The 27494-nt window shown below is 40.9% G+C and overlaps 1 protein-coding gene across 4 annotated transcripts; it reads right to left on the reverse strand.

Annotated features, from left to right (window-relative positions):
- Positions 1 to 27207, reverse strand: LOC122884196 (semaphorin-4G-like). 4 transcript variants are annotated; one of them, XR_006379840.1, is made up of 16 exons: positions 27078 to 27207; positions 19932 to 20231; positions 15035 to 15183; positions 13271 to 13333; positions 13045 to 13143; positions 12684 to 12777; positions 12495 to 12608; positions 11117 to 11271; positions 10056 to 10231; positions 8492 to 8636; positions 7432 to 7654; positions 5891 to 6006; positions 5664 to 5818; positions 5235 to 5293; positions 2150 to 4700; positions 1 to 964 (listed from the first exon to the last, which is right to left on the reverse strand). XR_006379840.1 is itself a non-coding variant. In XM_044213701.1 (15 exons), the coding sequence occupies exons 2-15, from the start codon at positions 20059 to 20061 to the stop codon at positions 3691 to 3693; spliced, it is 2688 nt and encodes an 895-aa protein (XP_044069636.1). In that variant the 5' UTR covers positions 20062 to 20231; positions 26836 to 27070; the 3' UTR covers positions 1 to 3690. The 4 variants fall into 4 exon arrangements, 1 of the variants encoding a protein (XP_044069636.1); XR_006379839.1 differs by lacking the exon at positions 27078 to 27207 and adding an exon at positions 26836 to 27070; XR_006379841.1 differs by lacking the exons at positions 19932 to 20231; positions 27078 to 27207 and adding an exon at positions 26836 to 27070.
- Between the last annotated feature and the right edge of the window lie 287 nt (positions 27208 to 27494).

Genomic DNA, 27494 nt, shown 5'->3' on the forward strand with positions numbered 1-27494 from the left:
TTGAAGTACAAAGTTTTATTTGAACTCATTATGACTGAGATGTGAAGGAACCCACTGCCCAGTTATTCTTAGTGTTACTTTAGTAAAATAATTTGATTTGCGGTGTGCACAAGCATAGTGTAACATGCAAATAGAGATAAAACGCTAATATGTGGACATAACAGTGACAGAAAAGCTGAATGATCCCTAATTAATAGGTAATAGTGAGTAGTAAATTGTCCTCCCATTAGTAGGTTATAAATATTAAATTCTGTGGCGCTGGTACAGCCTCTGCATGCTTTTGGCTACCATGCTTCTATTTATCACATTTTGTGCAACACTGTCAACTTGTCACCCTCCTATTTGTCAGGATGGTGTCTCTTAAGTGGCACTTAAACACCAACATGACAATAACTTCCAAAACACAATGTACAAAAATTACAAAATAAATACGGCTCTTTTTTAAAAATCATATTTTTCTGGTTTTGCATTAAAATAGGCTCACAAAGCACTTTTTAAACATCAACCTTGGCACTTTTCATTAATATTAAGATGAGTTATCCTTGTTGTTTCCTTGACTTGAAAAAAAAAAACAGTAGTGTCAAAACATAATTCATGCAGCAAGTGTGATAAAAAGGTCAATATACGTCAAGTTTGGTGTAACAAGTTTGCATCAAACATGTAGCGAGGACGTTCTGCACAAAAATGGCCGCTGTCTGAAGAACAAACGTTGCTTAGTAAGACACTGCAGCCAACAATTTTCATTCCAGTTGTGGGGAAGCAGAGCTGTAGTTGCGGAGACTCTCGTCTTATCCAGCCCCTCTTTCTCGTCTGGCTCCGCCGTCCACTAATGATGATGAATTTCATTTCACTGCTCATTAAAAGAACATCTTTGCAGCCGGTCGTGCCATCTGACGCTGGCTGGGAGATGGTATCCCCAGGAATAAAATTAAGATAAATTTTAACTGACCTGTGCTCATCAGACCTATAAACGAGAGAGACAGAGAGAAAGAGGGGAAAAAAATATTCACACATACAGTAAGTGTCTCCATTGTAGACTCTGCTGCCTGCCTATATGTGGCCTGGGCTTTTTCAAACACAGCTCAAAGTATTTACATATTAACAACACTGATTTTAAGTGTTCATGCAGGAATATGGAATGAAAACTTGACGAAATAAAACCCCTGCCGTTGTGTTCACCTTGTCTTGTGCTTTGAAATGAGGTCAAAGGGCTTTAATGAAGGCTTTAAATGTGCAAAGTGTGCAGCTGCGTCTTTCTTCTTTCGTGTCTTTGATCAGTGCCACTGACTGGAAAGCTTAACTTTTCAGGCGAACAACAGCAGCACATGCAGGATCTCACACCCTGACATCACAGGCCTGTTAGGTTCAATAAAATGTGCTGTTATGCAAGTGTGCCACAGGATTGCCTATGGAGGTGTCTGAATTGCTCAGCTATAGGTGCATATAAGCATACGCTGTATACTTGCAATGCTATTTCAACATACAGTAATAAAATAGTCTGAGCCCGAGGGTCTGGGAAAATAACTGGGAGCTTAAGAGTGCTTCATACTGTAAATCTCTGGGGGGGATCTCTAACCTCCTTCTCTCCCTCCTTCTGCAGTAAGGTCAGACTTGTCATAAGACGAATGTTTAATTAACACTGCCCTCTGACAGCAGAACCACAGTGAGATGCAGCAAGAGGACACTGATAAGGAAAATAAACAGTGTGATATTGAATGATAATGACCAAACTAGTCTAAAGATAAAGTTGTCACCCCGATTTCTGGAAATAAAGCCTTGATGTTTGTTTTAATGTCGTCCATGGTTGGGCTCCTCTCGTAAATTAAATATGCTGTCAGATTGTTAATTTGTCTGAGGTGATACAGCATATCTGTGAATCAGACAATAGCAGATGTTTTCATTTGGGAATCGAACCAAAACTTTTCCACAAATTATAAACAACCCAGCAGTCAGATCAACAAGCTGTTAGCATACAAATGTATTTAAATCCCATAAAATGTGAGACAACATTGTGCTGTCTCACTGTTCTGTATGTATCCAGTCTTTAAAACACTGGTGCACTCAAACTCCATGATCTATTTCCTTAAGTGCTTGTTTGAAAAAAGTGCCTGTGTAGGAGATGTGTTGGCAAGCTACAAAAATGATTTACCTGGGATGCTTTTGGCAAACGCTGTGCCCAACAGTCTGTCATTCTGTGTTATAGTCTCATGCAGAGTGTCACTCAGCGGTGGATTCATGCTCAGCTGAGACACAGTCAATGTTTTCCTTCGAATCCACTTGTGTCAAACAAGGTCCAGCAGACACAGCTGGAGCCTTCACTGCTGCCGCTCTTTATACTGAGAAATGGCCAATCAAAAAGCTCCTCTGGCCTGCTGCTTCTTCTTGACAGGTTGCAGTGTCAAATTCCATAATAGCGTCTGTTAACTTTCCCAAAGCGCTTTAAAACTGGTATTTAAAGTGCATTAAAATCAATAATACTGTTGTATTTTCTTCAGGTTGTCTATTAACATCTGGTGAAAAAAATCACTATTTTTATATTATATATATTTTATATTTCCTCAATTATGAAAAGGTTAAATAACATTATTTCTTTGTTTATTCTTTAATAGCTTATGAATTTGATATATAATATGGACCCTTATAATTAATGTTTAATGGCCACTTGTTATCTGTTTGTAGGAATTGCAGACATGAGTTGAAACATTATAATAAAGGCCAACATAAGGTTTCACCATAACAAGGCAAGTAATGCTAGTACAGTAGAGTAATGTTTATTTGTGTTTGCAAATATTTTAATAATAAAGTTTTCTTGTATATTACGTTATTACCAACAGATTGTTAATAGTGGCAGTCAAAGGTTATTGATTTAATTTCTAACCAATTGTAACACCACATACATGTTATATCATTATTTATAAAACAATGTAATAGTTGATAGTTTGGTTAATTACTTAACTTAATGATTTTGAATAGTAATACTAAATAATGATTAGTTCACCATTTCTTAATGATGGCTGGTGTCATGAGTTACTGTATATTATTTTATGTTGTTTATTTCAATTGGTTAAGTCAGTATTAAAAGTGAATACATTGCAATCCAAATTCCCTCGCTCACCACGTCCATCTCCCTCAATATTTATAATGTGTGAATGTCATGTTTTAAAAATGCATAGGCCATCTGTGCACCTGTTAGTGCAAACAAACTTTGGCTAGCTGCCCTCCAGTTGAAATCATCCCAAATATGGCCACCACACAGCAGAAGTCTTCACATGTATTTATATTCCCGTGGGGCTCCGCTCCTCAGTGGAGTCTGTGTATCTCGCTTTGTGCTTTGTGGATCAGAGATCTTTCTGTGGCTGAGATTTCAGCCCTGATACTCGGATCAGATTACAGACTGACTGCATTAGTCCTTCTGGGCAGTATTGAGGTGAGGTAGATTACAATTTCATGCTCGGTCCTTCATTCTCACTTGTTTATGTGTTGGGAAATTTGGGAAATAAGGTTGACAAAAAGCTCAAATGTTCAAAAAGCAGGAATGTCTCAATGTAGACAAAAAACAAAACAAAGTGAAGAATGTAGATAAAACTCTCTCGTTGCTTTAGTCCTCAACAATAATAAGTCATGTGACAGGCACTTCAACACCAGGTAAGAACACTGCAGTACTCCCACCACAGGGGGAGCTACCTCTGTCTACACAGAGCTCTCGTCCGGCCTGGGCAATAGCTGAGTGTGTTTCCGCTTTTCTAAGATCCTGTTGAGCTCCTCGGCAAAGGAGTAGCAGAGCGGTGATGTGTTTTCAGAGTCGCTCTGCCTCAGCAGCATGTAGCTGTTGCCATTCATCCTCCTCAGGACGCTGGGCAGTGTGGCCGACAGCCCGTTGGGGAAGTCACACTCTGGAGAGGAAAGTTGCAGAGTTGGTGGGAGAGGAGGGGCTGGGGGAGGAGGCTCCTTATTGGGTGATGGGTGACCCTCGCCGGGGACGATCTGGAGGAAGCCTCCATCCTGGATGTTGCCGTTATTGTGCTTTGAAACTCCATTACAAATGCTGTTGCCGTTACAGTGGCTCGAGATCGTCTTCAGCTCCATGTGGGAGGAGTTTCTGTGCTGTTTTTTGTTCCTGTTGTGCCTCTTACTGTTTGGGTAGCCAGCAGCTGCGGTGCGTAATGAGTACTTCCCTCTGTTGCCCACTCGCAGACAGAAGCCCACGTAGACGAGGACCACGGTGAGGACCACACACAGGCCTCCGAGGATGGTGATGAGGGACAGGTACATGGCCTCCATGTTCCTGGGGGAGAGCAGCTCTGAATGGGGGAGAAGAGGGGCCGGGAGTGGAGGCAGGGGTCTCTCTAAGGAGGGATGCTCAGTGGGTGCTGGCAGGGTGGCGAAGAGATTGTAAGGGTCGTCAGTTGGCTCTACAGGTGGGGGAGGGGGCAGGTCCAGGCAGATGGTGACATTGTAGGTAACTATGGCGACCTTGATATTGTTCTCAACAGCGTAGCAGGTGTACAGCCCGCTCTGGTCCTGCCGGGCCTCGATGATCAGCAGGCCGTCAGTGCCAGTTCTGAAACCAGAGTTGAGGCCGTAGCCTTGCAGCTCGCTGCCATCCAGAGTCCACAGGGGCGTCGCCAGGTTGGAGCTGAGCTCACACTGCAGCAGCACGTCATCACTCACCCGCACAAAGCGGCTCCGCACGACAATGTCTGGAACACACATATTAATAGTGAGAAAGTCTAATTTCACATTAGGTTTACAGGAAAACTCACAACTTAGCCTCTGACTCATTGTATATGTTAATTGCTTAACATCTACTAAATTTATCAAACGTTGTCCAAAGTTATTTAGGCATAAACTCCTATTACATATCTTTTAATTCCTGCCATCATATTATCTTATGCAGAGAAAAAACAACAGGGGGGCAGAAGATGCTACATTTTATCAGATTAAAATTGTGAAGTGAGAGAAGGCATTTGCCTGCCTTGAATATCAAACAGATTTCTCTCTAGAGATGGCAAAAATGTGATTAAAGAAGGGAGGAGAGGATTTTGCCAATGCAGTGTGTATAATCAACTTTCAAAGAAGCCTTCATGCCATCTGATGACAACTATGCATCTTTCGAGTCCTTCCTAACGTTCTCTATTTTCAATCTCCCTTTCATCATTCGCTGCGTTAAAAGCAAACTTTTTTCTTTTTTTTTTAATCAGCAGCACCTAGCAGCAGACGAGATTTCTGCATACCATTTTGTGTGTTCTCACATCCCCTGCTGCCATGCTGGATGTCCTGGATTAACATGGATCTATCAAGAGGGAGAAAACAACAATAAGCATATTAGTGCAAAGGATAAACACTGAGATTTCTATTTCTTCATATTTCTATTTTGTGCTTAGCTTCTGATCTATTCATATATCCCATATCAGTTATTGCTTCCAGTAAGTTAGCAAATCCATCCAAATGAATCAGTACACTTTAAGTACACAGCTGCATGATATGTTTACTATTACACCCAGCATCAAGTTCATGCCAGCGTTGTGATTATGCAACAGTTCTGGGAGCTGACACTGTGACAGGGCACGGTGATACTTGAAATTAGTCAAATCAAACACATGAAAGGGCACCTACGGCACTTTAATCACCTGATCCAATCACACACACACAAAAACACCCACCTATTTGTGTGTGCCATTATGTCCACACACAGGGCTCCGTTCCAGGCACAGTGAGGGTCCCTGGCAAAGATGCAGTCGTAGCAGGAAGTGTATCTGTGACAGTCAGAGAGGGGAAGCTGCACCACGCCTGATGGAGAGCCCACGTACACACTCATCTGGAGGGGAGAGAGAAGATTTAAATACTCACACTTAAATGTGTGTGTGCATGTGATGGTCAAACATGCTACCTGTTTTGCAGATATCAGTAGATTGTTAACAGGCTGTGGTTCCTCAAAGACTTGAAGCTCCTCGATAATATGCAGCTGACCTTCGACTTCTATAGCTTTATGTAACCAGCCTTCATCTGAGTGGGAGAAAGAGGAGAAACATTAGCATTAAAGGACCATACCAACACACAGTAGCCTGTACTACAAGCTGAATGTAATATGCGTTTTTGTCAGCCAGCTTCCAAAACATATCACTTTTATTTTTTTATTAATTTCAGTACACACTTGAATCTAACTTAAGATAATAATCCACTTCTTTGCCTGTATTTCTTTTCACAGTTACAACATTGTTGAGTGTGAGTGGAAATGCAGCCATAGACATCTAAGATGTGGAGTTTTCTTGCAATAATAAATATTTTTAATGCAACAAACAAACTAAATTTCAATAATCCTATTCATGTTGTTTCTTTCACATTTTTTGTGACTACTAGCCGCTTAAGCACATATTTGTATTTGGCAAATTGTTTAATGTTTATATTTTGAATAGTGCATTATAATTGGACTATGCTACGATTATTTATTTGCTATTATTCTGTCTTTAGGTGATATAATACAAGTACATATATTTTTGTCATTTAAATCAGTCCGTTTTTATTGTGCATGGGTAAAATAAGTTTAGGAGCAACATGGTGCTAGTGAGATGCCGAGAAGTCTGCAAAACTTTGGATCAAAACAAGTTTTTGGCCATGTGAGAGCATGTTATAACGTGTAACAATGTTTAGTGAGTGTCATGTAAGTATAAATAGAACATCAAGTTGGTAATGGGCCGAGCTGAGATGCAACTTTGGATAAGAATCACCTGCCGTGAAATCTTCAAATAAACCCTCATTCAACGTTTTTCCTGCCTCAAGGGTTTTCACAAGGAAAGTGGATTTAATTCAGTGGAACACGAGTCAAAATGAAGATACTTTGCAGACTAAGTGGCCTAGGAACTTGGAACATGGAAAAACGGCCACTTCAATTACTTTTTGGCAGCTGACTGTAAAATCTCCTTGAACACATCAACAACCTCATAACAAAAACAAATGACAGTGACGAAATGATGGGTTGCCATTACTGACCAGGTTTCTGTTTCAGATTTTCATATCATAGTGAAATTAATGGAAAACGGGAGCTGCCAAGAGGGTGAGAAATATGTCTAAAAGTATATGCAGCTAGTAATTGTTGCAGCTAGCCTGGCCACAGTGACAACAAGACTCCAGGAAGTCACTGCACTTGGCCAAGAAATAGTCCAGGACATGACCCGCTGTAAAACCGCAATGGATTTTGGTAGATTTAGTTACCTTTGGAGTAAGCCACTCCCCCTTTTTCCAGTCTTTATGCTAAGCTAAGCTAAGTGTCTCCTGGCTGTACTTTATCTTCATATTTAGCGTACAGACATGAGAGTGGGTACCAATGTTCTGATTTAACAGCAAGAAAGCGAATAAGCATATTTCTTAAAATGTCTTAACTATTCCTTTAACAGATTGCACAATTAATACTTGACATGAATTCATACACACCTGTGCCCATGTATAATACATGATATGTTCGTCCATCTAAGCCTTGGATCATGTGTACGACCATGTGTGTGTAGTCTGTGGTCCTCCTGAACAAAAGGGGGCGTCTGTCTGAAGGTTGGACCTGCTGGGACATCAGCGGATGCCTCCTGACAAAGTCCAGCACATCATCAGGCAGGGAGGTGGAGACGTTTATGTCCCTGGCCCTCAGAGCGTCAGTTATACACTGCAGGAAAAGAAGCCAAAGAGAGCGATGAGAGGAGGGATGATGAGCAAGTAACAAGGCACGATTTGGGCTGCATATAGAAGAGAGACATTTTTGGCTCATTTGTAATAAAGTTCTCTGTAAATACAGACGGATAGTGGAAGGCAGAGAGAATGTCACAAGGCTTAGCGAGATGGTCTGCAGGGACAATTAAGGGATCAAGAAGAAAACGCGAGCCTCTGGAAGATTTGAGTCTGGGGAAAATGCTACTTTTGGTCAACAATAAGCCTGTGTGAGTTCAGCTGCCGGCTTGTGCTGACATGCGGGCAACTCAGCTCTCTCTGCACCTGACTAAGGGAACAACCTTCCTTCTCTCTTTGTCCTTTTCATATGACTTCAGCCAGCTCCTCTAAGAGGCTTTCACGCTCCCAAATTAAAACCCTTGACCGTTTCTCTTTTCTGTTTAATAGCAACGTTAAAATTAAGTCCTACAAAGTGTTGAAGTGACACTACAGTGGATAACGTCTGCTCCTGCTAACAATGCCACGGCCCTGGCTGATGCACTAAGCCAAAGCTTCGGGCTGGAGTTCATTGCCATGGAAATGGGTTTCAGTGACATAAGCGGGTTGTGTTTTGAGCCTCATCCTTGAGGCTGCCACTCATCCGCTCGTTTGGTTTCCCTCCATCTTTTCCTTTGCTTCCTCCCTTCAGGCATCTTTATTTTAGATCAGTTTCATCTGCTCTCTGTTGGGGTTTTCTGGTGTGAATCTTTGGAGGATGACGAGGAGGGAGAATTGTTTTTCTGTGCTTCATCTTCTGTTTAAGAGGCTGAGAGGGCAGCAGTGCATGTGTGTTTACCGTTCCAGGTCGTGGGTCAGGGATCTTTCCAGTGTATTCCTTCCACTTAGAGCCAGAGTCCTGGTTCTCCATGTAGGGTCCTTGAAAGGCCTTTTGGACTTCAGACAGAGAAAACCGACACACTGCGGACGCCTTCACGTTTTTCCTAAAGACAGCAACACACACACAGTGAGAAAAAGACCAGAGCTCAGGCCGCGAACAATAACAGCAGTAAACCCAGTGTTGCCATAGGGACAGCAGTAGAAGTACAGTAGATCAGTGGCTCACCTAGCTGAAAAGATGGAGAGAGACAAATGGGAGGAAAGCACAGGCAAGGGGGAGGGGATGAGCACTGTCAGATAATACGAAGCTGATTATAAGTCATACATCTCTGAGAAGAGTAGGAGGGAAGGAGGAGAGAACTACAAAATGGTTTCAGAGAGGTGTAGTAGGAGTTGAGGTAAGAGACAGGAGAGGTGGAGCCCAAGAGGAGACAGCAGCATCCCAAGAGAACAAACATGCAAGATAATCCTTGTTTGTTTATGCTTTACCCACAACAAAACATTTTGCATTAGCATAACATCCACTTTTCAGCTGATACATCCTTGCACTGAATGAAGTAGTTTCTACCATGTTTCTACAAAGTAATAGTCTGCATTTTTTCTGCAATATCCATTTTTATGCATTTACATTCAGTAATTTTCTCTCTGTATAGTAGTTTTTTTTTGGGACCCAATTTTATCTCATTTACTCCTGTTCGCTCTCTTTACATCGTGTCAGAGCTGTATAAAGTTACTAATGCAAACCCAACATTTCCACAACTTCACATTAAAAGCGTTTAACTGGCGAACCATGGGGTGGCTTTTATTGTGAAGCTGCCACAGGAAATGTGCTTGTCTCTGACATTAGCTAACCGTAATTGCTCACATAAGACAACAGTCCTTTTTGGCATTTTTGATTTTTGCAAGGAAGTAATGTAACAAGAAGGAACAGCCACAGTGAGAAATTACAGGTGACAGGCTGCACTCATCAAGGTAACCAACTTTACTGTGCCCTGTTGTTGTGTAGGAAACTATTTAATGTGCAGAATGAAATGAGATCGAGATTGTAATTATTTTTGACTGACTTCTTTATTTAAACAACGTGAGTTTGTGAATCTGTAAAAAGATTCACCAGTTGCCTTCTGTTGTATTTCTGACAAAGTAGCTCTTCAGTGAGTGTTTACTCTATTATTAAACCACACTTGCTGTTACCACGGTAACCACAGGTGTCACCAAATCGACCAGGACTGAAATCTTAAGGATTACAATTTAAGGATTTAACTTATTTTAAGCCCATCGAATTTGCATTTATTCTTTCCTCAAACTGCTGTAAAACTCCTCCACCAAACTTCTTTTTTTCACATTGCTAGGATAAAAAAGCTCCTCGCTTTGTCTCGGCCGTCTTTCATCTCGTCCCATCCCGTCTTCTTCGACTGTCTCAATGTATCGATTGCGGCCTTTCATCCTTTTCTCACTCATTTGCATTTGCATCCTCAAAGTCCCTGTCAGCTGGAGATCTTGACAACACACAAGTTCCCACTCACCACTCCAGGCCGAAGATGCCGTAGAAGAGCGTGTCCTGCGGCATGTGGCCAGGCATGATGAACACGCTGCGCAGCATGTTGAAGTGGAAGTCGTACTCGGGCAGAGAACATGTCAGCCTGGCCTTGAGGAAGGATGTCCACCGTTTCTGGAGAGTTAAGCGGCCTCCTCTGTCCCCCTGAGGGAAGAAAGGTGGAGGAGAAAGGAGTAGAGAGGGTCATATAAGGTAAGGCCTGGATAAATTACAAAACAGACTAAACACTCTGCTCAAGGTGGCACACAAGGGGAAGTGAACCTCCTAAAGAGTGCAACAGATGGCAAGGGAAAGCAATAACGATACATTCAATAAGGTTATGGCTTCCCATAGGCTCCCCACTCTAATCTACAGGTTTGTGTGTGAGTATGTGTGTTTTTGTCCCTCAGCAGACTGCAGTACACCTAAAGGTTGAAACGTTTTTGATAGGTTCACAATGGAAAAGCATGACTCAAGGCCTCGATTCTTTTGGAAATTCAGCAACATGACATCATCTTGCCCTTTGATTTTAACTTGTAAATGTATTCAGCCAGTGGCAAATTGCAAATGTCACACATACCGCCGCAAGACATTTCTTTTAAGATGAAAAAACAAATATGCTGCCAAGCTTTCAAGGAGAGAACTTGTGAGCGGACTTCATTTTAAGGTGCCACAGGAGAGAATAACAAGCATATTATACTATACAATTGGCTCTCATTATTTGTAACCCCTTCCTGGGCAGCAGGAAATATAAATCATTCACATTTTAGGCAGCAGAGGATGCTAAACAGTCTATCTCTCCCCTGCAGTCATCCACCACTCTCACTCCAAGCCCTACTGACTCTGCAACCCATTCATCAGCTATACAGTCTGCTCCTCTACTTACACTGGGGCCTTGTTACAAATGCATTCCCCATCCAGCCCCTCATCTATTATAGCACTCTCCCATATCTTCAAAAAAGACTTCACTTAAGCTAGTCTGACGCAAGGCTTCACTCCCAGTTGTAAATCCTATCGTATATCCTGCATCTTTTTTTAAACTGCGCTCACCTTACAAACCCGAGCCACTCGTGCCACCCTGCTGTGGCTGTAGGTTGTTGTCTGCTCCTGGCTCCTCTCGGTGAAGAAGAAGTAGATCTTATCATCATCACCGGTGCTGCTGCCCAAACTCTCCTTCACCAAGGCCGAGCCCACAAAGTCTGCCTCTGTATGGGGGAGAAAAAGATGCACTGACTCATACTGTGTTTTTTTTCTTCTTGAATCAACAAAATCTTTTCTACCTCATGTGAAGTAATTAATCACTAACAGTTTTTATATCCATGGAGTCTCATGTAGGTAAGCAACTGACAGGAGCCTTTGATACCCTGAAACTGGGTATAGTAGTTGAACAAAACAATTAATGTAATACTCTACCTGTCTCCCTGAGGTGTCTCATCAAAACACAAAACAGTAAAAAAGGTGAGATAGATGCAGATAACTGACCAGTTGGCTACTTGTAAAATGAGGGTAAAATGACAATCCCAATACTAACACAGTTTACACCTATGGTGAAAACAAAAGGTTAAAGGAGAAGATGTTTACATGCTTAAGACAAACCGGAGAGTACAGCCATAGTACATAGTGGCTCTGTGAGGCTGTACGTAGGCACAGCACTGCTTTGAGTGAAATGCTAATGTCAGCATGTTAACATGCTCACAGTGACAATGCTAACATACTGATGTTTAGCAGGTATAATGTTCACTATCTTAGTTAAGTGTGTTAGCATGCTAACCTCTGCTAATTAGCAATGAACACAAAGTACAGCTAGGCTGATTGGAATGTTATCAGTTTTGCAGGTATATGGTCATAAACCAAAGTATTGGACAACATGAAATTTCAACCTGGTGATGGTGACAGAAAAGCTAAGGGATCACCAAAATTATTGCAATTCATCCTGAGGGGAACATGAATGTGTGTACCATATTTCATGGCAATCCATCCAAAACTTGTTGAGACGTTTCCCTGAAAACCACAAATGTCAACCTCATGGTTGCGCTAGAGGAAAAGTCAGGGGGTGTATCACCAAAGTCAGTAGATTTCATCCTCTGGGAACCATGAATGTCTGTAAAAAAAAATGTCATGGCAATCCATGCAGTAGTTGTTGAGATATTTTAGTCTGGACCAAAGTGTTGGACTGACAGACTGGGACTAAAAACACAGAATTGTCAGTGCATGTAAAACTAAGTTGTAATGCTTTAAGAATTAGTGGAGCAATCAGTAGCTGATGTAAGGGAAGTAAAATAATGCATTATTGATCCACTGGCGCTGATAAAGAATCAGTGTCTGAGTTGCTGTGGCTACTTCAGCAGATTAGATGTACTGACCACTTGGACCACCCTGCCACCTAAGCACGCTAAAGGGCTTTTATCATTCCAGGAGATTAACTCACCATTCAGCCAGCGTGTGGGAGCATCTTCTGTCTTCAGTGTGGGAGCAGGAGAGTTGCGGCGGATATCGGGAAAGCTCCTAAACTCATACTGGGAAGCTGTATACATCTGCTGGTCTGGAGGAAAACAAAATTAATCAGCTTCTTCAGTTATTTAGTAAAACTGTGGAAGACAACTCTTGAAGGGCTTACCGATGATGAGGGCAGTGTAGCCCGTTGTTGGGCCATAGGGACATTTGTCTCTGCCCTCTTCAGGCTGAGAAGACATCACAAACCTCTCCTCATCCTATACAGGACAAAACATTTGGGTAAAGATGAAGACATTTAGTTTCAAAGAGTTAAAAGAAACATATTCACAGAGTCGAACATAATACAGAATATGAAAGAATAACAGCACTTTTTCACAGCTATGTTCACATCTATACATACAACAAATTGATTCTGTACATGCAACATGCAAACAGATTGCACTTGCACCACTACAGTAATAAATTAAATGTCAAGTGTATTTAACAGCACAGGAAGGACTCTAATGTGTTTTGCATTGACATACTATGTATGCACAGAGGGGTCTGAAGGCATGAGTCCCACACATGTAGAGATGAGTCGAGTTGAACCTCTGGAGGAAGCGGATGTGATTAAAACACTCCGTCTGTAAAAGGAAGAGAAAGATGGAAAAGATATTACGGTGAGGGAACGAATATCAATACATGGGAGAGAACAAAGTACAAAAAGATGAAAAGAAAGGACTGAGGGAATAAGAACAACTAAATGCCTACCTTATTGTCTTTTCCCTTGAGCAGACACTGACGTTTTTGCTCGGGGGAGGCTTCCCACTCAATCTAATAAACACCACATAAAATACAGAAAGTCAGAAAGAGCACACAATGAGTTGAATGGTTTCATATCACTGACTTTTATTTGACACTGACTAAATTTGAGCAAAATACCACAGATCTGACATTAGATAAATGGAGAGTAGTATCGTTTTGCTTTAATAATTCATACATTAAGAATTTTGCCATCACAGCATCTGAATTTACTTTGTTGTTAAATAGCAGCATGTTCTTTTTAACTCTTCTGTAACAAAGAAAGTTGACATAACACATTTGTATTTATAGCAGGAAACGGAGGAGTGATTGCGAGGGAGTGTTACACACACACACACACACACCAGCAACTACACTTTATGACAGACACCACTGCTGTAGTCTAATGTCAGGTTGTCACCAGGTAACACACAGCAGCATGACAGGTGAAAGAGGGTTTTCAGCTTCTTTGGGTACTTAAAGGGACGGTCAACTTTAATTAATTAGACTCAATGACAGCAACATTGCTGACAATACACAAAAAATGAAAGGACTGGTGGTAACGCTGATAACATCTTATCTAATACAAGTCCCAGAGTTGAAAGTTCGAAATTACATGTTTATCGATCAGTGGAGGCAGGAAACGCACTTTCTGCAGCTACCCTATCAGAAATACAGTAGAAGCCAATGGATACCAAAATGAAAATGTGAAGTCTTCTCTATAAATCGCTGTAGCAGTACTTGTGCCCAAGCAAGTCCTCTTCAAAATACTGGCTGATTATGTAATTTCTTGACATTTGCACATGCATGCGTTGTTCCCTGTGAATGAATGCATGTTCAAGCCATTCAAAGCCAGCATGGGAATGGCAGACTCCGCCACTGATGATACAAAATACTATACAAAGAGGTAACTAATGAGTGTAGATAAATTAATTACACTATCAGAATAAATTCCACCCATAAATAGTATTAAAAATAGGGTTTGACATTAAGAAAATTGTAAGGATTATAACTATAATGTTGATAATAAGAAAGGGAAAACGCCCAAATGTCCTATCATAATCACAAATCAAGGTGTATTAACCTGCGATAATAATTAGAATCTGAATTAGCCTCTTTAACCCCAGAGACCATTTGTTGGGACCATCATCGTCACCAAACTTGTGTTGTGCTGAAAGGACTGTTCAACCTACAAACTTTATTCTAAATACAAAAGATCCCAGGGTTTCCAAAAATACCACAGACGTCAGGCTGAAACACAAGGAAATGTGTACAAAATGACAAACAAGACATTTCGTAATTTGCATTTGGCATGGTCACTGGGTTGTGGTAGATAGTATCCTAATTACTGCATTAATTACTGCAAATATTTCTGTGTCAGCATGTCTCAATATGTGGATGATATAAACATGAATTCAGTATCTATTTAGAGTTACAGTGAGAAGATACAGTATTTGGTTTTTCAGTTTTTTCCCATTAATATGTAAGTTTATGCAGCAAGATGCTCCTGTGGTGAAAGTGTGAGTTATTGTGTAGAAACTAATGTGACTATACACACACACAAACACAAACACGCAAGGGGTGACAGGGGAATAAATACTTTTGCCTCAAAATGAATTATTGTTGCCTCAAAAAAGTTCCTGTGTTGTGCAATGCAAATGAAGCTGTGGCAGAGTTAAAGATATGGCAGTTGAGGCACACAACATGCAGAAACACAGACACAAACAAACTCACAGTGAGAGCAGAGCTGGCTGAGATGTCAGAGGCATTGAGAGCGAATACAGCCCCTCGGGCCCCGACGTAAAGACGCTCACTGTCAGCCTCCAGCAACATGGTGCTGTAGTTGACTGCAGAGGACTGGAAACGTCTGCAGCCCTGGAGACCTGAGGAAGGAGAGGAGAGGAGAGGAGAAGGATTGGTTATTAATAAACGTAACCTTCTGTAACCCCCTGACTGGACCCGGACTTTTCAACATCTGTTTAGCAAAACAGATCCTAATGTTCTTAAACAAATACATCACAGACATCCATATACCACACATAGTCTTTAGTAGTTGAGTCAGCAATATGATATCCAGTATAACTGGCCCTTCAATGGAATATTGGTGAAATTTTAGAAATGACACACTCAAAATCAGTGGGAGCGAAAAAACGATGACGACAACCCAGCTTAACCTTCTTTTGCTGCTGTACTTCCTCAGATAATTTCATTAATGTCCCCTGTTTGATTATTGGGCAATATAAGTGGTTGAAACAGCCTGATTCTCATTCGTACGGCTACACACATTACCACTTGGGCAAATCTCAGTGCAAACACTGTCCACTGCTGCTTCTGATTATGGTCTGTCTCTATGGGAACAACTGTGGGTTAACAAATAACACTTTTCAGGAAAAAAGCATCCTCTGTTCACGTTCATATTTTCTCAAATACTACATTAATTGAATTATTTATCCTCTGCAGCACAACTGGACTGATTACTTTATTGTTGATATCCACACAAAAAGAGACTCTACGGTCATCTGGATTTTTATGTGATAATTTTAACAAAAAAGAATGAAAAAAATCCACACTAACACATCTCCCTGAATGTCTTTAGAAAGGCCACAAATTTGCATAAAGTTATTGTCATCAGGGTGGGGCATGTTAAAAGCGAGTGAAAATAGTGAGCGCTTTTTCAATCAAGCCTGACAGTATGAGAATAAAGGGAGGAATAGAAATCTGTTCATCTTCTGTGATGGATTTCTCGCTGTATGATTGTCGAACATTGCTGCAAAGTTGTAAGAAGACCTTGCTCTTTGATTCTGAGGGACTCGCTTTAAAATCTGGGACTCTTTTTAGACTGCTGCTTCTTCTATTAAGCTCCATTGTACTGTAGCTGCACATAAAAACTCTTTATATAACTTCACAGTTCCTTGTGTCTAGTTAGAAATAAGTACAGCTGAGGCTGATTGGATTGTCATTAGTTTTGCAGGTATGTGGTCGTAAACCAAAGTATTAAAACTTTAAATTTCTGTCAGATGATGGCACTATATGAAAAGTCAGGAATCACCAAAGTTGTTCAAATGTATCCTGAGGGGACATATATACTGTATATAACCTTTATTTAATCAGGTAGTCTCATTGAGATCCAGATCTCTTTTGCAAGAGAGACCTGAGTAAAGAAAGACAAACAAAAGCACATAAAATACAAAGAACAAAGCCAGACATAGCAAAAGCACATACAGCATCAGTGAACATGAATGTCTTTCCCAAATTTCATGACAATGCATCTAATAGTTGTGGAGATATTTCACTCAAAAACACAAATATCAACCTCATGGTGGCGCTAGAGGAAAATTCAGGGTCATCAAAGTCAAAGATATTTCAGTCTGGACCAAAGTGGTGCACCGAATGAACAGCAGACCATTGCCATACATAGAGCCCCACTGCTAGCGTAGCTAAAAAAATGCTAAAAAATAAAAAAAACACAAATGTGGTGGTTTCAGCTTCACGAACGTAAGGATTTTCTGCTTTTCTCTGTCTTAAATATAGTTCAACAGTGTATAGCGCTGGGCAGAAATGAAATTATGACTCCACTTTGGACAATAAAAGCAGAGGGATTATGCTTATCCTACACAGCTCTGCTCAGGAAGAAGATACTGTAATGAAAAGAGGCCTGACACAACATCAGATTTCAGAGATCCACTTCTGTTTCTGTGGTTCAAGGTTTCTTTGCTTTGTGTATGTGTCCCCCGTCCAGTTTACCAGGCTATATTGGGATGCATCTGTTTGACAGGACAAGATACTAATGAGGTTCACTCATACAAACACTCAGCAAAGAGACATACTGTACAGCACACACACACACACACACACACACACACACACACACACACACACACACACACACACACACACACACACACACACACACAAGACATGTCATGAGATTCTGGAGATTTATGTAACTTCTAAACATACGATCTATCAGGACTCCACTTAGCTTGGGTAAACATGACACTACTGTCAACACACACACCACAGACATAGAGAACCTCTAGGCATGTTATCTCCACAAGACAACTGTGATGTGAGCAACAGTGTTGTCCATTGTGAAAAACATTACAGCAAAGTTGTAATTTAATGTCTAATTAAAATATCTGACTAATGCAGAGCAGCTTTTACTATCAGCTGGGGTGACAGCATTTAATTAGAAACTTGAAAGCAAGTCACTTTTCACACCTATTGAGGAGTACAGTATCTCAACACGGCCAAACACAAAAGTGTCAGACTTCCTGCATCCTCCGCCAATCCACATCCCCCCTGAAGACTGCATGGTTATCCGGTAAGCTGTCATTAAGATTCCTATCAGCTGCTGCAAAACACAATCCACTTTGCTCACTCCGGCAGCAGGAGTGGCGGCAGCAGCAGTCAGTTCCCATCCCAGACCGCTCCTGGGTGATCAGGTGTCTACTTTTCCTCCCTCATTCTCAGCAGGAGGAAGAAGAGTATTACCTGTATGGGATTTTCGGAACAATAAGTTTTCCTACGTGACATGAGTGTCTCATTGTGAGTGAAGACAATGCATTATAGCAGAGACAATGCCTGAGTTTCCTCAGTGTAATCCAAGCATTAAGACACACAATGCCTGACAGCTGGAGCCAGGTAACTCAAAACAACCTTTGTGAGAGTGTGACGCAGCAGAGGGAGATTTATTAACTATATGTGACAATACATTTTAGCATCGGCTTACAAGATCGTAGGAGAAAAGACGCATTTGATTAATTCTATAGGGAAAGAAAAAAATGGCGAGAGAAGCCCAGATGATATTATTTACTGAGCAAACACTTTCTCAACTGATCAGCACAGTACACAGTGTTCAGGGACACACACGCACGCACACACACACTCGCCAAACCTCTAGGCGTCGGACTGTGATGTGACAGCCTTACATACAAATTCACACTCAAGAGTCAGGCCTGTTAATGGTTCAGAGTATTCTGACATGCAAACGGACCAACAGGCGCTACTGAATAAACAAAGTTAAATCCACCGACAGTAACTGATGTCAAAGTCTGGCAAATTCTCAAAATACTTGACAGGTTGAAATCAGTGTGTGTAATGAAAAGGTATTTAGATGTAACACCAGTTTTCATTCTTTTTAACAGCCTGTTTTATCTCTGTTTTGCCAGCTTTTAGCCTTTCAGCTCCTCAAAACTGAGCACTGGAATTCGTCAAATTAATAACCCTTAATGACCTCTTTCCCACAAATTTTTTCACCTTCTTTAGGGGAAAAAAGTGACATTGCAATGAGGAGAGAAAACACAGGTGTTGATGTGCATGCATGTGTGGTTTAACTACACAGGTTTGGAGACTTTGCCTTTAGGTTGCTAAGAAACACAGAGATTTAAGGGATTAGTGGTAAGTTTGCATATCGAAGTCTTCTCATCAGGAGGAGGGAAGCAAAAGAAACAGACTAGAGGTAATGGCAAGGTGAAGGGATTAAAAGTGGGCAGTGCAACCATGAAAAGTACAAACTAATGAAGAAAAAAATGAATGAAAGAGACAGAGCTTAGGTGCAAAGGTAGAGAGATGGGAGGTAGAGAGAGGGGGAGTGGATGAGATGGTGACGGGGCAGCAGACAAGTAGATGAGTCGTGTAGGAGGACCTGTGGGCTGGCTTGAGCGCGAACAGATGTTTTACAGAAATTGAGATAACGGTATCAAGAGAGGTTTATAGCAAGAGGAGTAACAGGGAGAAACATATGGATAATGAGTGTAAATAGGTGATGTATTGTGAGAAAGACAACTGTTTAGAAAAAGAGAAGGGAAGAGGAGGGATATTGTTCTACAAGTAGATCTTTTAAAGTGAATTTGGCAGCAAGTCAAAGTGGAGATGTGAGAACATTTCTTTCACACGTCATAAAGTCAGATCAGATAAAAGCTTTAAGGAGATACACAAACACACACACTTGCCCACACATGCTCAAAAGAAAAATGCTGTATACGGCAGTCTTGCATACTACAACAGTTGTCATGGTTACGGTGCTACTCAACTACCTACAGTGGTGTCAGTCTCGCTGGATGCTCCGCAGGGATCCAAGTGAAAGCATTTCACTCATCTCCCACTGTCTCTGAAGCACCTCAGGCTACATGCCATCACTCACACAAGGTAAATGAATAATAATCACAGCCTGATAAAAAAAATAAAAATAAAATTCATGGTTTACAGAAGAGGCAGGTTTAAGAATTACCAGAGGCAAGTGGGTTTATGTGCAAGTTGGTGTGTGAACACAAAAGAGATTGAGAAGAGTGAAAAGAGTGAGGGAAAAGAGAAAAGAGCTGTGTCAAGAGAGAGCAGAAAGAAGGAGGGAAGGAAAATTACGAAAACTGAGCAGGCGGCACCTGCAATACTACAGAAAGAGACAGAACATATAATGAGTTTCTTTCTAAAGAAATCGGTTACAAAACAGCTGCTGATCTGAATGTAAAGCACTGCATTAATAACTGAGTTATGAGTCAATTAAGTAAAAAACAGTTCAGTGTTTGAGGGTCAAATGATGAAGATTTTTGACCATTTGTCCGGAATGTGATGCATCAAAAACACACAGATTTTAGAACAAAACCCTCCGTGTGCTTGTGTCTCTGCTTACCGCCGCTCAACACGGTGACGCGTGGAGTCACATCCAGGTCCAGGGGCGTTCTGAAGGGGTAGCCGGCCGCCGCGCACACACAGCAGCTCAGCAGCAGGAGCCGCACCGCAGAGGATCGAGCTCCCTGCATCTCTGCCGAGCGTCTCGTAGGACACACACTCTCCGACCAGGGTGTATACGCATGCACTCACCACACGAACATTTTCACCCTACGACTCACATACGCCCCTGCACACACACACACACACCCACGCACTCAGACAAACACTGGCATGCAAGCAGGCAGCCTCTTTCACTGTGCTGTAGAAATAAAACACACACAAAATCAACAGTGTTAGTAGTCTACACTAGAAGAAACACAGAATGCTGTATATGAAGGCACTGTGACTGAAAATGTCACCACAAAAAGTCATAGATGAAGTTGAAAAAGAAGGAAAGCTGGTGAAGTTGAGCGGCACATTTCAAACACATGAAATAATCTGATGGGGAGGATTTCACAAGGATGACGACAGAGATATGAAAGACACACACAATATGCATTCGCTAAATCAAATAGGAGGGGCTTTTGTAGATCAATGGCACTCTGTAAGACAAAGTCTTGCGGTCTGTAGTGTGTGAGCAGCAGCTGCCGAGTCCAAACACATGACTGAAAATATCATTAACCAAACAAATGACAAACAGAGCTACATGCCGATATCACAAGCAAACACTTGGGGATTAAACGCTGATGTGGAGCAATCCAGGCCGATATGGTGTGAAAGCAGTTCAAACAGCAGACGAACCTGAGAGGAGCCAAATCCAGGAGGGGGGAAAGATTGTGAAATATGATCATCTCTAAGATGTGTGTGTGTGTTGTGATGTGAATGCCAATGTTGTTCAGGCAGAACAAGACACTCTTTTGGAAGAGTGAAGGGAGAGATGGTGAAAGGAGGGGAGGGAGGAGATGGTGTGTGTGTGTGTGTGTGTGTGTGTGTGTGTGTGTGTGTTACTATCACATGCACCAGTGCACACACAAACACTGAGTATACACTGACTGTTGAGCATAACCAACATTATCCAGTTTTATTTGGAGGAATGGTGACATCTCTCTTTTTCTTACTCTTTCTTTGTCTCTCTTTCAAACACACACACGCTTTCACATGCTCTCTCTTTAAATACTCCACCTCTGTCTCTAAAATGCTTTCCCAGTTCCAAATGTAAACAGTCATACTCTTTGGCACTTTCCTTTCACAAAGCGTGCCTCTAGCACGCTAAAGAGCTGAACGTCCAGAGAGCCTGCTTGTTCCTGCTATCATGAGCACACACACATGCATGCGCACACGCTAACACAAATCTATCTACACACAAAAACAGAGCAGAAAAGTGAAGCCATTAGCACAAGTGTTTGTGACTGCACTCTTACAGAAAGTCCCAGCAGTCCCTCAGGGCTGACACCATGACAACGGCTGGCTTGAGCGCTGCATAATGTAACGGACAAACAGCAGTATGCAGGTGTGGATAAGAGAGATACTCTAGTGACTGTGATTTTAACAGTAGATAGTAACAGTAAGACGGGAAATCACAGGCTCATAGACATAGTCCAATTACTGTATACACTGTGATATTATACCCTTTACTACCCGCTGTTCCTCCCACAGGACACTAGTACTATGTAAGACTGCCAGTACTATGGAAAGTTACATGATAATAGTCTTATCATGCCTGTTGTCAAAATATATAGAATATAACTGAAACCTTAAAATGATGTTGCCTTCAGGGGGTGGGTGTTTAAGGGCATAGAGGTGGTTTTGCATGTTTTAGCCCATTACCAAATCAGATAAACTTAGATTCATTTTCTATCTTCCTGCAGTCACTGGTTTCAGTTGATTTCAGTTGAAAATGCACAGTAATGCACTTGCGAGTAAGGACTGTTTTGCAAATTAATGTGTGTTGGGCCAGCTGCCAAAAAGTACTGTAGTCACAAGTTATGTTGTCAGAAAATATAAACACAAAGACGATAAGAACAATAAGTTAACATGAATGTCCTGGAAAAGGTAAAGTGCATTTGTTTAGCACTGCAACGATTAATTGATTGGTTGATCGACAGAAAATGAATCATCAACAATTAGACTAATCATTTTTCTCTGACCACTTTTGATGGCCATCTTTCACTATTTTGTGAATAAATGATTAATTGGAAAATAATCAACAGATTAATCAAAAACGAAAATGATCATTATCTGTTAGTTTCTTGCATTAAAAACATGACTTTTCAGAAGCTGACTCTTGTCTCTAAAGTCTTGGTTGTCGGACTTTCCCAGAATACACTGGCAAGGAAGAGTTTTAAAAACCTGATGGCAAATTCATTATTTTGACAGAAAGGAAGTTTGAGATAAAAGTGAAGTCAACTAAATCTTCACAGTGATGGATTTCAGGTTTCTGCAAAGGGATTTCTACTGTACTGAAGTGAAATTAAACCAATGGTTAAAAGGCTGGTAATCAATCCAAATGCTTTTGAAATGTGATGCAAAACCACCTTATGGTCTCCCAGGGGTGGAGAAATAACCTCAAAACACAGTGAAAGCAAGGCTGCTTTTATGAATTCCTGAAATGTAGCCGTTTGGGAAATACTACTTTTTCACTAGTGTTCACTACTTTTTGTAGGTTTCTACAGCTCTATCTTGTTCCCAGAATGGCAAATATACTTTGGGGACACCAATTATTTCGGTCATACATTCTCTCTCAGGATGTGCTTCCTTTCCTGAGGCCTGTCAAACATTGTAAAGGAGTGTCAATTGCCCTCCCAGCCTTGTCTAAGCTCTCCATAAAAGGTGGCAGAGGCGGTTCACTGAGGGGCTCTTTATAAGTCATTTATCTGGTTCATGCACACCAAATCACTCAAATGGGCTGTCAGGGTCTAAATCCTTTCAGTCAGTCAGTCTGTCAGTCTGTCACAGTGGTCCTGATGTGGTCTTATAATCCCGAAAGGAAGAGGAGTCTATTCAGACTGACAGACAGAGAAAGAAAATATGAAAGACAGGAGAGAAAGCAGTGACGAAGGAGGTAAAATACTGTCAGAAAGCCCAGCAGCAAAAGTTAAGTTATGCCTTTTAGCATACAGGACAATAACATTAGGAATCTAACCGAACCTTTGCAATGGTGCCTAAATGGATTCAAATTTCTAGGCATAGAAAATAGGAGATCCACAGACAACATTTCAAAGACAAGCATATCAAATTATTGGACTGAAATGGAGGGACCTGCCATTGTCTTTAATCAGAAGAGTGAACTCAATTAAAATGAATATCCTCCCCAAATTTCTATATTTATTCCAGTGTGTCCCTATTAAAATCCCCAAAAGTCTGTTTAATGAACTAAATAAATCTATATCCAGCTTTCTATGGAAAGGCAAAGCCCCTAGGGTTAAACTCTCAACCCTTCAGGACCCATACACTAAAGGAGGATTAAACCTTCCCAATTTTAGATGTTATTACCTTGCAGCTCAATTCCATTCAATATGGTGCTGGTTGGACTCTGAGGCTATGGCTTCCTATTGAACAACACCAATTAAAGAATGCTCCTGCAAAAGCTCTTCCTTTCTTATGCTCTAAGAAAACACTCTTATCAAGAACCCGATAATTTTAAAGTCCTTTGCTGCATGGCAAGAACTATACAGACTTTCCACAAATTCCACCACAATCTCCGCATGAAGAGCATTTGCTTAGTGAAGCCTTATACACTACAAAGGGTGTGATATCTTCTATTTTTACTATTCTAAACAGTAACTTGCCAATCTTTGATAAGACTGAGATCAAAAATAAATGGAAATCAGATCTCACATGCAAAGACAAAGATGCCAATTTTTGTCTCACACTGCAATAATCTCAACTAAACATAGACAAAAAAAGTTTAATATCTTTAATAGAACCTATTATGCACCACATAGACTGCACATAATATACTATAATGCCTCTCACAATTGCTAGAGATGTAAAACCTGTGATGGAGATTTACTTCATATGCTTTGGAATTGCTCTTATCTGGAAGAATTTTGGAAATACATCGTTAGAATGATTTCAAATATTATAAAAACTGAAATTTCATCTGAGCCTAGGGTCTGGATCTTTGGAGATATTACAAGGAGAAAAAAATTGTTCATATTACTTGCGGGAAGAAAAAAAATTCTGTATTCTACAGAACTGGAAATCTGAACTTTCCCTTCGCAGAGGCAATGGCTAAATGAATTAACATCCTATAGTACACCTGGAAAGATCTTGTATAGTGTAAGGAGGAAACCAGCAACGTATGAAAAAATATGGGGTGCTTTTCTGGCCTTATTACCATCATTACCATCACCCCCTTGGCCAGTGAATTAGTATGGAAATGTGTCCTCCTGTCCTCCCATTGTCTACTTAAGGTTGTTATATACACTTTATTAATATATGTTAGGACCCCATACCTTACTTGATTGAATTTTATTTTTCAATTGAGAACGAGGGAGAAATTTCTACCATACCAGGGCTGTGGGCGGGTGGTGGTAGAGGGTACTTTGTTTCTTTATTTCCCTGTCAGTCTTTCTCGTGTGTATTTGTTTAAGGGAATTCGGGCTATTTTGCTTCGATAAAAACAGCTTTAAAAAAAAAAAAGAAAGTCCAGCAGCGCAGACCAAAGAGCCAGTAATTGTCACATTCCCAAGTCTCTATCATCTAAAATCCATTACTCCTGACTTGCTCTGAGTACTAAATGCAGAAGCTTTCAATTGTTAATTGCCCACTGAGCACACCAGTCAAAACTTTGAGAAAATGTAGAAAGAGAGACGTTGAAAACAAAATGAGGCTGACCCAGAGGAAATCACAGTGACTCTACCACTCACGACCTAACCTTTCTAATCTGTTTTCCTCCGGATCTTGCAGCCAGCTCTCTGTCCCATGCCATTTACTCACGGAAATGGATTGTATCAGGCAATTATAGTGTCTATAAACCTGCCTGAACAGGAGAGATTGGAGCACTGTGGTGACAGCTCCATCAACAGACAACAATTGTCCCAAAGGACTCAAAACGCTCTGATTTTGAGTTGGATGTGTGTATGCGTGTGTGTGTGTGTGAGAGAGAAAGTAATGGTAGAAAAGATTACAGTTAAAGTCATTGAGTTGTGCCTCAAATGATGGACAAATGGAAGCCAACTGAACTGAACTCTGTTTGTTTTGTAGCTTTATACTTTGTACAGTCACTTTGTGAATGTGAACACTGGGATCTTTAAACCGACCTTTCACACTGGAGATATTCTGACAATAAGACAAAAGAGACAAAACTGTGTGTGGTCAGTGTATTATTGAAATGTTGTTTACCATCATTTATAATTGTCTTTCCACTCTGCGGCAGCTTCTCTCTGGGTTAAATGGCAGTCCAAATGTGGCAATGGTTTAGAGTCTGAAGGTCATGGTTGTTGAGGGTTTACAGAGACGTTCAAACCCTCAAAAAACCAATCAATCAAAATGAAAGTTTGATAAAGTCTTAAAATGGTCTTCACAGAACATAACCCAAAATCCCAAATTTGTCTCAAGGGGCTTCACAGTCTGTACAGCATACAACACCATCTGTCCTTAGACCCTCGATTCGGCGAGGAGAAAGGGAAGACAGGCATGCAATAGATGGTGTGTGTACAAAGTTGATAGAAATAACAATAGTAAAATTATACTACATAGAAACAAAATTACAATATTAGGTAAATAGAGTGCAAACATATATGAGAATATATATATTACAGCATAAACATACAATATGTTTGCAGTGTAGATGTAGCCGGGAGAACAAATCTTTTCATTGATAGATTATACTGACTTTACACTGAGCTTCCTGTTTTCATAAAGATCTATCATGGTTGCCCTTTGGACTGTGCTAAATCCCAATGAGAGGCTGCAGCAGAATATTGAGTAACTCAAAACTAAAAGCATCTGTGAAGTTATATATAAATGAACAAACCCAACATTTGAATAAGGTATGAGTTGAAAACCAGTTAACCTACCCTTTGAAGAACTGCAATGAAAAACAATAGGAAGAGAACATCAAGAACACTATCACCATGACAATAACATACTTTCTGTTAAATGACCACATGTTTGCATATCTTACAAGTGTTTCCTTCCACATACCGCTACATCATGAACAGGTAGATGAGTGGGTTCACTGGGTTTACATGGGTTTCTCTACAAGCCTAATGATTAGATCACAGTTACAAAGACCATCAGCTTGGACAGGAGATGGCTGATTACCCATCTTAAACAGATCAGTCATGCTCTTCAAGCACCTTCAACATCATCAATGTGTGTTTACAGCTCATCAGAGGTGTGCAGCTGGCATCGTGCAATATGTTTTCCATATGAATCTGCAGAATCTGCAGCTTTACTTTGCATGTTGCCCAGTTCGTCCACATCCCTGTTGATATCTGACGTATAAGTCATTCCACACCAGTGCAGCCCCAGATGAGTTATAACGCAATAATGCAGTACAGTGAAGCAGGAAGTCACATAATAATGGCTCACTGGGTGTTTTAAATACAGCAATTAGCCAATTTTACACACATTCACGATGTCAGTTCTTGTCTCGGTTGGTGATATCTTACACCCGTCTGAATTGGGCAAATATCACAAATAAAGACGAAATTTATCCCATGTTTTTAAGAGGATAGTATACAAATATCACAGGGAAACTCTTAAGTCTGTATAGGACCATTGCATAATTGACATAAAGATTTTAGGAGATCAAAAATAATCATACTCCCAACTATCGCTGTAGGGCCATTGGAGAAATACTATAAAGGTACCAAAATAGAACAAATATATCAAGACAAATTCACTATTAAGTAAAGGTATTTTTCTGTAGGTTGTATCTAAGCAACGGTCGTGTAATGTTCAGCGTGTCTTACCTAAATCACGTACAAATTCCTCGAAGAGCAGGATATGTACGTTTCCTTGAGCTCAAGATAATCCAACTGGACTTTAAACGCCTATACTCACTCTCAACCACACAAACACCCACTGAATGACACACGGTACGAGCACTGGGACTGACTCGAGGCTCCTCCACTCATTTGCCGTCACAGGTGGCCCACCCTCCCACGACGCTTCACTTCCTCGTGTTTGTTTTTTTTTCTCCTTCTCCACCAACCTCTGAATCAGGTAGTCCGGTCCTTTTTTTCCCAACCAGGTCGTTGTTATTTGATGATGAGACGGTTCCTGGCTCGTTGTCTCACTTTTCTCGGGGTGTATCACGAGCTCGAGCCCTTCGCGGGGACAGTTGCAGTTATGAGTCAAAGTGAAAAAGGTGCCTGAATGCAACCTGTCCCATTCAACGCTACAGGGCGACGTCACACTGACACCTAGCGTGCACAGAGGGAATTACACACAACCAGGTGTGCTTATTTTATTTAAATTTAAAACTCAAGTTATTTGTAAACATATGGTAGATATATTATCTCACAGTCGTCTAGTTCACAGTCTATTTTTAAAACTTGGTGACCACAAGGGAACGTTTCATGCTGACTTGTAAATTCAATCAATGTTGCGTTAAAGCCCCTGAAAACTT

The sequence above is a fragment of the Siniperca chuatsi genome, linkage group LG11 (genome assembly GCF_020085105.1).
Source record: "Siniperca chuatsi isolate FFG_IHB_CAS linkage group LG11, ASM2008510v1, whole genome shotgun sequence".
NCBI classification, from domain to species: domain Eukaryota; kingdom Metazoa; phylum Chordata; class Actinopteri; order Centrarchiformes; family Sinipercidae; genus Siniperca; species Siniperca chuatsi.